We start from the raw sequence: 9,928 nt of genomic DNA on the forward strand, positions 1-9,928 counted from the left end.
GAAGCCCACTGCATTGCCAGTCTTTAGTACTGTGGAGAAAGCTCCTGGTTACAACAGAGTGTGTTCACTCTTCCCTTCTGCTGTGAATAAAAATCTCAATAGGAGGTGATTTTTACATAATGTGGTGAAAGATGGGCGACTCCGCTTTTTAAAGATTTTGCGTTTGCATCCCTTTGCAGACCCTTTATCCAATGAAATATATTTAGGGTTAAGTAGCAAATGAGCAGTACTCCATGGGGTTTAGAAGAACAGTTGGCTGAGATGATTAGGAAAAGCCAGGGAAGTCTGTTATGTAGTCAGGAGTGAGCATTGCAAATAACACTGCTGTGGTTTTACATCAGGTTTTTTTTCTCTTTCTTTTTTAAGTTTCAAACCATATGCTCATTTTGGAAAGAGTCTTAACATGATTTTTGTTTATTTTTATGGTTTTAATGTATCTCCTCACCTCCCATTAACATGTGAATGTTTAACCACTGACATCACCAATTCTACGTAAGTACTGTTTGAAGTCATGCTTTTGTAAACTCTGACCAGCTTCCTCCTTACCTGCAATTATGCTTAGAGTCTCCCAATTGTAAAATGCTCAGATTTCCCAATGTTACCTAATATTGATGTTCCTAAACTACCCTGAACATGTTGGATGAGCAACACAACGCTTCACTTTGTTAACAGATGTCCTTCCGTTTTAAAAAAAAAAGAGAGAGAAAGGGAAAAAAAAAAAGTCCAGAATTCTTGTTTCTGATACGATAGCTTCATATAAGAGAAGGTGGTTTGAGATAACAGTTTGCAGACAAGAGGTAGTTAAGGCTGGTTTTAATGTAAACTGAATCCTATTGGTTTGAGGTTTTTTTAATGTCAAGAAGTGAAAGCCATAATGCACATCCTCACATGCTTTTAAGAGACTTTGGCTTAGACTGGAGTCTTAAGTGGATGCCCCACTAATGAGATTTTATTGGTGAGGTTCATTTCATTGCAAGTGCTTTTCCCTGCCAAGTTGATCTGAATGAAGTTTAGTATTTATTAATAAATTAACATCTGCTTTTACTACTTCTGCATGCTAATAATCAAGGGCATGCAGCAGAAAAAGTCCACTGGTTAAATAAACATACTTGTTTCAGATTTCTTTTTTATTTTGCAGCTTTTCACAGAAACGTAGGAAATAAATAGCATCAGTAGAGTTAAAATTAATGCTGTTCCTCTGAACTATTTTTTTTCTTTCTAGAGGGAAAACAGATCAGTGCATGAATCTGATTTCATCTTCATTAATAATCAGCTGTTCTTAGGAGATACTGGCAAATACTGTTAGAGTGAATTTTCCTACTCTTGCCTAATCATTCTAACACCCTGCAACCCTAGTAAAATCCCAAGCTGATTTGGGGTTATTTTGGGGGTGGAGATGAGGGAGGAGAGTAAGGTTTGATTCCAGTATATTTGGCAAGAGAAAGACATTACTTTGCTTCAAATTGCAATTAGAAAAGCAAACCATGAAAATGTTTGCTTTTGAAAATGAACTTCTTGTAAAGTATAAAATGTTGCCAAAATAAGGAAGACCTTTATATTGATACAGATTATTACATAGCTAAGTTCCCTGATTGCCATCTAGATGCAGCTGCTTTGGCAGCACAGAGCAAGTCCTCCGAGGATATCATCAAGTCCTCCAAGTTCCCAGCAGCTCATGCACCAGCACCCAACGAGATACCAAAGATTGAGACGGACCACTGGCCAGGTCCTCCCTCCCTTGCAGCCATAGGTATGCAAAAAAAAAAAAAAAAGATACAACTGACGCGGCTTAAAAGGTACTGGTAACCAAAGTAGGTTAATACTGGAGCTGTAAAAATGGGTAGTGAAGATTGTGTCCACTCCAGGTGTTCACCAAAGTGCCGTTCTTCTGGTGAGACCTCTGAGTGTCTGTGAATTTAAAACTATTGACTAGTGCTGAGTAGAAGGGGTTTTGCTAAAGGACTTTGGAACTGATCACACAGATATTAGCCCATAGAGAAATTATGTGAACTCCCACACAGTAGCTGAAAAAATGTGGTGTGTCACACAAGCCTGACTTCTTTCAGTTATTGTCTATTTAATCTTTTATTCCTAAGCTAATAGCAAATATTCCACAGAAAATATGATTGCTTCCAAACATGTGACTATTGTCATGGCAAGAAGCAATGATTGAAGTGGAACAGTTAGCAGACTAAAAAAGTCCTGATTTTCAGTTACTGTTTCTACAGACTTTGTATTTTTCTTCCATGTTGTTGCACTACTACAGGTATCTCATTTTCTTTTCTTTAAATCATGTCTGTGATCATTTTTAATTTTTTTTGTTTTGTATTTTTTTCCTTTGCTAATTTTTATTTACCTCCATAGCATAAAATAAGCTATTTAGCCTGGTTCATTTATGAAGTCACGTCTGAAACACTGAAGGTTTCTGTGAAGGAGTGTATGGTTTTCAGTGCAATGGGGTGTTCACAGAAGTGCTGGGAGAGGAGACACAGGGTGGGAGAGCTCAGTGACTGGTTGAAGGGGCTGCATATGCTGCAGCAGCAATTTTTTGAAAACGTCCTTTATGTAGGATTGCAACCTGAAAAACATTACAGTCACAGTGATAACATCAACATACTTGAAACTCTCCTGACAATGCATGTGATAACTACAGCATCATTATGCCATATGTCTGAAGTGGAGCTTTTGTTGGAAATTTTGGCTCTCAGCTCAGTCTCTAGGCAGTGGATGACAACTTTTAATGGTTTCCAGTAAAACTGTTTTGTGTATTGGCTATCAGGTGATTTTCTTACACCTTAGAAACTAAACAGGACTGTTTGGAAACTATAAAGATAAAAATGCACTCATGGATGTATTTTATTCAGAACTAAAAAGGCATCACACAATATTAATCACTAAAAAACAAACCCAGAAGCCCCAGGTTTTTCAGCTGCTTGTCTGATTTTCCAAGTGTGGTATTTTGCTTACAGAGCTAGAATGAGCTCAGCTGTCAAAAAGATGAGTATTACTGCAATTGTACTGAAAAGACTTGCAAAAGCCTGAAGCACCAAACAAAATAATAAATAATTTAAATACAAACAAATAATTTCTCCATAACTTTTTGCCTCACTCCATATTAGCATTAATTTAACGCTGTTGTACAAAACATTTAATTGATATAAACCTTCTGATACTCTGCTTGCAAAATTTATTCTCCATTCAGATAAAACACTGAGTTTGTCTAGCATAAGATTGGTGAATAACTATATCAGGATATAGCCTGTGCAGAAAAAAATACAACTGCTGTCTAAATGCTTGCAGCAATATCATATCCTGTGTATTCATAGAAGTGTCCTGATGTCCTAAATGGGACCATTTCTTAAGACTATTCAAGAAAATAAAGATTATTCAATAAAAAGTAAGAAACTAATGTAGAACACAGATTAGTTTGCTTCATTTTAGACTAAATATAATGCCTTGTTAATTCCAAATATGAGTGTCCATTTAGGAGATTAATGTAGTTTAATTTGCCATTTGAAGCGTTAATTCAGATTCGCTTTTCTGAGTCTAGATAAAAGTATAAGTGTAAACCAGATTTTCTGTTTTCAACCATGGGTACAGTTACTGGTGCCATTAAACCCAATGTTTCCAGAACTACCTATCTGAGCTCCTTTCTTCTATTACATTGATTCATGGCTTTTGTATCTAGGACTGTTGCTTGGTTGGGAATCCATGTGCAGTTTAACTTCTTGTTAATTTTATAAGAAGCCTGAGAGCTGTGGGGCAGGCTCTCTGAGTGAGTTTTATTGAGGGTGATTTTTGAAAAAGTCTTTTGAGTCTGCAAGAAAATATTGCTTTGTTTATTCAGTAAATCAAACTATCCAGTACTTTCTAGCATTGAAATCTTCAAAGTGTGGTTGAACTGATACACAGAGCGCTCTCTGCTGTGGTTTTATGGAAGCAGGAGCTGACATGAGACGCAGATCAAGTGGAAGAGAGGAAGATGATGAGGAGTTACAGAGACGCCGGCAACTGCAGGAGGAGCAGCTCATGAAGGTGGTTATAAGCTTGTGTTCATGCTGTTTCTGAACACCATCCAAAAAACGCCCCTTTGCTTTCTGTAAACAATTTCTACTAACGCCTCCGTCAGCTTTATTTTATTGATGTATTTTTTTAATTGCCATTTATAGCTCAACTCTGGTCTGGGACAATTGATATTGAAAGAAGAGATGGAAAAGGAGAGTCGCGATAGGTCAGCCCTTTCTGCCAGTCGTTACGATTCTCCAGGTAATTCATGTGGGCAATAAAGCAAATAATGAACAGTGAATAATGAACACCACATAGACACATATCAAGCAGTCTCCCAGAAGAGAGACCACTGGGAAGACCACTTGCTATGTGTATATGTGGTGTTCCCCCCTGGAAGGATGGCCTAATTCATTAGCTGGTTTTGATGAGAGGAGAAGTATTGTAGTTGTTTTTTCATTAGAAGAAATACGAAGTTGAGGATATTGGGGCAATTGTCAGGAGAGAGATTTTCTAAAGAGTGAGGTAAAATATTCAGTGACTATTACATCACACATATGCTAATGAGCTGTGTTATTAAATTATAATAAGACATTTTACTTAAATTGGTGGTTCCTATCACTGTTTAGCCTCTCCTCCCAGGGACGGAAAATCAGTAACATTTATCAGTGGGGCTGCATATTCCAAACACAGCCAGCGTTTTCACCTTGGCTGACATTTTGACTGGGACTATTCTGTTCCAGAGCAAAAGCACAAAAGTCAACTTTGGTCAATTGGTGGCTTATATTCTTGGCCTCATTGCACATTTTGATATACATCTGTGGCCGCCTCAGATCTCCAGAGAAGGGTTTGGGGTTTTATTTCACTCTTCATCTACCGGTCATTGTAGCACAGCAGCTGTACTTTGAGCCAGGAAGGGGCAAGACGAGTCTCTTTGGAGTCATCCACTGGAGTAACTGCCAAGCAGACTAAGATTTGCTTGTGTTCCCTGTTGTATAAGTGTGTTGCCTCTATTTATGGTCTTGGAGAGAATGTATGTGGGCTCTCCCTCACTACCTGTAATGTTTACAGGGCCAGGGTCTACCTGCTCAACACAAAGCTTATGATTTTTTTTATTTACCTTAGCAGAGGTTGGGGGGCTCCTTTATTGGAGATGTATCCATCCCTCTCTGCAGTGGTAATCAGTGCAGTCATCAGTTGCCTTTTGTGGAATCAGTGATACCTTTCCCCAAGCTGCTTCTTGCTGGCAACAACAGTGCCTCATGTTCTACATTCCCTGCCCTTCTGTGGTAAAAATAACATTTAAAAAAAAAACCCAAATCACATTCTTAATGGAGTACCTTGTCTGAAGGGGCTGTATTAACTGCAGAGGTGCTGTTGATCATTATGCTGACAATCTTTCTATTTATCCATCTTTTTATCTTTTTTTGAAAACACACCCTTGACATTTCCACATTGTCTTTTATCTTGCTAATGCCGTTTTTGAGGTCAGTGCAAAGGCTAAATTGAATGCTCCCAGATCTCTTATTTCAATTTCATTTCAGTTGAAAGCAGGAGTCACGGAGGTCTGTTGAATCATGTCATGTTTTCAGAAGTGTCACATCATGTACAGGATAACTACATTTCAGATCAGAATGCCAAATTCTCAAACTTGTTTGAATTCACTCAGCACTGCCTATTCTAATCTTTCTCCTGGTGAAGTCCGTACCAAAACACCTGACAATTACAGTGTTAACAGGACCAAAACTAACAGCATTTTGTCTTTTGTAGCAAAAATTGGCAAGCTGAAGCATGTGAATACAGAGAGAGTGGAGTGTATCTTGGCTTGTGCAGCAGCAGAAGCTGGGAGCATAAGTGCAATAACAGTTGCAGTAGGAAGGATAGAAAGGAAATTCATTAAAGGTTCAGAGGGTATGATGATATATAAACCATGTGTGCCACCTAGGAGAGTGGAAATGAATGGACCTGCATAGGAGACTTAACAGGGAACCTATCCAGTCAAACACTGCCCATCTTGGATTCTCCTTATCCTTTATCTTGGTCCCATCATAAGGTGCACAGCAATACTTTAGCTAAGGACTAAAAAGTTATTTTGCTCTGTTGCCTGATCCTTGAGTGTTACCTTCAACTCAGTGGAGACCACTTTGATTTTGAGCCTGGTACAATCAGTGTCCCTTGTTGATGACCTGCAACCATGGCATGATAAAGCTGCATGTAAGAATGCATGGAGGGTTGTGATGAGTCTGGGGCTGAGGTGTTAGTTTCCTGAAGTCAGTGTGTCTCAGTTGGTTATGTGTATGCTTAGCTCTTTTAACTGTGTTTTTTCTGCTAGTTGATTCCTCAAATGTTCTTGGTTTTGAGCTTCCATGGGATTTTTCCAGTAAAAGATTTTTCCCTTCCTCATTCAACAGCACATGCTTCAGCCTCCAAAACCTCTTCTCTCCCTGGCTATGGAAAAAATGGACTTCACAGGGTAAGGAAATGGTCATTTTGAGAAGCGAAAGGTGGCTTTAATTATCCATGGTATTTATTTTCATATTAACTGTATTTGATTTTCAGTTTGATCAAGCTTTCTTATAAGTCCACCTGAAGTCAGACAAAACCTAGTTTCCTTTTCCACAAAATACATTGTTAAAAAGGCAAGAAAGCAATGCAAGAAACATTGTGAAAATTGAGGGGGGAAAAAGGCTTAAAGCATTTTATTACTCCCCATATACCAAACTGCTTGTGAAGTCGTGAACTGTGAATTTATGTGCACGTCCCTCTTTTCCTGTTACAGCCGGTGTCTACAGATTTTGGTCAGTACAACAGTTATGGGGATGTGAGTGGTGGTGTTAGAGGTAAGGCTGAGGAGCCTTTTTACATGCCATTTCATTACTGAACATGTTACAATGTTTGATCATTTCTGCTGTTTTATTTTAAGGTTGTGGATGTGGTTACTTTTTATTTGCTCAGTACATTTTAACTTCCTTAGGTAAACTCAAAAATTAACTCAAACTCTGCAAATGCCTATTTAAAAGTTTGGTTTTATTTTGCTAAATCTGCTATGTGGAGCTGATCCCTGTTTATGCCAAGGGAGCGCTTCAGCATTGGTGCAAATGGAAAGCAGGTAATGTGTATATTATTAGGAATATGTACTGAGTTCCGTTACAGTGTTTTCTTTCTCTGAAAATCACCATCCACTGTACAGTCTAAAAGAATGTGCCATGGTGAAGAAAGGAGGATAATACCTTCTAATCCCCATTGCTGCTTATGATTTTCATTATGACTTTGAGCTAGATGTGATATCAGTCATTGCCCAATAAAAATTGATAATATTTATGAAAGTTGTGAAACTTTGAGTGTTACTTTTTTGAAATGGTTTGAGCTGAGAGAGAGAGGCTAGTTATCTCCAAAGTGAGATTGATCCTGACTACCTTAGATAATCTAGTCAGGTGTCTTCTGTTGGTGCTTGTGTCTGTTTATAGACTGTGGAGGAATCTAGACAGCTACCTGATGGCAGAGGTTAGGTGAGGTTGAATCCTGCTCTACACATTTGAATTTTAGTTGGTTATTTATTCACTTGTTTGTGGTTTTGTGTCTCTTAATACTTCCAAAGTGACTTGATTTTCCTGAATGAGAAGCATGCTCAAAATTAAAAGGGCTGCAATGTTTGGAGTGTTTGACTCTTTACAAACTAAGTCCAAAAGTAGGAAGATTGCTGGCCTTAGAGAATCAGGTGGGATTTTTTAAAAGATCAGGTAGACCAGAAGACACAAGGATTATCTGGTAGATTGTGACTGATTCCTGTACTTCCACATTCCGAAGCTGATGAGATTTCTCTTTTGCTTTTCAGATTTCCAGGTAGAGTACGGGTTTTCGTCAATCAACTGACAACAGAACTAAAAGCATCTACTTTCTTGTTGAAGTTTGAATTTCTGCTACAGGGAAGGGTTTCTTAAGACAATAGCTTTGATTTTCCTGCATGTTTAAGCATAAACACCAATGTGTAGACTCTTATCAACAAAAACCAGGCACAGCCTCTGATTCCTCCTTGTTACCTCCCCAGAGCTGGGTTGAGACAGCTCACACCAGTTCTGTGACTTGCTCTGTAAAATCCACTGTCTGTTGATATATGAGTTAACTGTAATAGTCCTCCCTGGACAGCTGACGGTGGATTTATTTCCAGCCTCTCTAGTACCCCAGAGACATATAGAAGGTCTCTTCTGGAGGCAATTTTCTTCCATACCGGGAGCCTTGAACTCCTCATTTTTACCTTGGAATTTGCTCTCCAGACAAAATGGCTGATCAATAGTTTACTACAGTGCCACCATCACAGATGAGCCAGTTAGAGGTGTGCTTGCAAATAGAAACCTTTTTACTCTAAATCCTGTCTGCAGGGTTTTTTCCAGAATTGTTTGAGTCTGGCTGGCTCCTCAGCGTAATCACAATATGAAATGGCAATTTAGGAAAGGGTTTAATTATTTCGATAACTTTATTAATGGTGTATCAAAATTATGATGACTGGAAGAGAATAAGATCATGGGAGGAGAGAAGAGTTGTCCATGTATTGTGCTCAAAACGTTATTTCATTAGGAGCAGTACCTGTGTCAAAACAGCACCTTTTTACCCTATCCCTGTTTGTGTTCATAGTAAAAATTTCCCATTGTAGAGGCAAAAAAACCCTCAGCTGATACAGTAAGTGACAGGAAGGACAGTCCCGAGGTGTAAGAGTGCTTTGTATGCTGTTGGGTGGGATCTAAATTAATGCTTCTGCATATTTGTCCAGAGAAGAACCTTACTTAGTCACCGGGGTGGGAAAGGGCCCACCACTCTCTTGGGGTCCCCAGGTCCACCTGGGAAATCCTGCTGGTAGGCTCAGTGGGGAGCTGTTAGCAGCGACAGAAGGCTGTGGTGGCAGAGAGGATTGAAGGATCCCTCTGCATGCCTCAGAGAAGTGGTTAACAGTAGCCATGGCAATGATCTATATGATAAGACTAAATATTAAGACTTGAAGGAAGTCTCAGGGCAAATTCACCTGTGTTTTCACCACTACTTGAGTGCCTTTACCCTCTGTGTGTGTAACCTATGTGTCTGATGTATACCTGTATCTGATGCAGTCCCTTCCGGATGGTCATGTCCCTGGAATGAGAATGGACAGAGGAGTATCTATGCCTAACATGTTGGAGCCAAAGGCAAGTGCAGATGTTATTCACTTAACTTCAAGGCAGTGAAGATTTGACTGTGAAATGCAGATAAAATACGGGAAATGTCTTAGTTCCTTTGTTTTTCTTTACCTCACCTCAGTCCCTGCTCCTTATGTGCTAAACCTCTTCCTTTGTTCTGGGCTTTGCCTGTTACAGGTGTTAGTACTCAGGCAGGCTGAGGGCAGCCCAGGTGTGCTGCTTGGGTTAAGGAGGCTTTTCCAGAGACAAAACAAAGATACTGAAGATGCTCAATAGCTAGATCTCTGTCAAGCTTCTGCTAGCCAAAACAGCAGGCCAAACTCCATGGGAAAGTCTCAGATCTGTCAGGTTGGAAAAGTGATGCAGAATATTGTGGCTCACAACACACTGTTGAGGCTGTCCTAATTTAAAAATAAATGAAACACATGGATCTTTGTTTCAAATTGGAAGTTAGATACCTACATGTCTGTCTGGATCTATTCTTTAGGTCTCAGCACTGTTAGCCTGACACCTTTCAGTAATGTTGAATTCCCGATAAAAGAAATTCTTCAGGATATTTACTGGAAAAAAAGGCAGTGTAAGCTGAATATAATTTAAGATATAAATTAAAATGCTTTTGCAGCTGTGTCTAGAGATGTCTGAGTCAAAAATGAGCATCATATATAGAGGGGATTCGGCCACGGCTGTGTTTTAAATCTTACAACTTTCTCTATTGCTGGTGAACCTTCCGAGAAATCATGGTTTTGCTGAAGTTACAA

General features: G+C 39.1%; 1 protein-coding gene across 9 annotated transcripts in view; it reads left to right on the top strand.

Annotated features, from left to right (window-relative positions):
- The window catches only part of ABLIM1 (actin binding LIM protein 1), a 93,318-nt gene that overhangs the window by 79,716 nt on the left and 3,674 nt on the right, over nt 1-9,928 (top strand). For 4 of the 9 annotated variants that reach the window (XM_035891479.1, XM_035891480.1, XM_035891482.1 and 1 more), the window contains 6 exons: nt 3,944-4,035; nt 4,170-4,275; nt 6,417-6,478; nt 6,785-6,845; nt 7,841-7,848; nt 9,105-9,179. In XM_035891479.1, coding sequence (XP_035747372.1) covers nt 3,944-4,035; nt 4,170-4,275; nt 6,417-6,478; nt 6,785-6,845; nt 7,841-7,848; nt 9,105-9,179 — 404 coding nt within the window. Of the gene's footprint in view, nt 1-1,603; nt 1,751-3,943; nt 4,036-4,169; nt 4,276-6,416; nt 6,479-6,784; nt 6,846-7,840; nt 7,849-9,104; nt 9,180-9,928 lie in introns of all 9 variants that reach the window. The other 5 variants (XM_035891475.1, XM_035891483.1, XM_035891478.1 and 2 more) reach the window with 2 other exon arrangements.

The sequence above is a fragment of the Egretta garzetta genome, unplaced genomic scaffold, assembly GCF_000687185.1.
Source record: "Egretta garzetta isolate BGI_Z169 unplaced genomic scaffold, ASM68718v1 scaffold273, whole genome shotgun sequence".
NCBI lineage: Eukaryota > Metazoa > Chordata > Aves > Pelecaniformes > Ardeidae > Egretta > Egretta garzetta.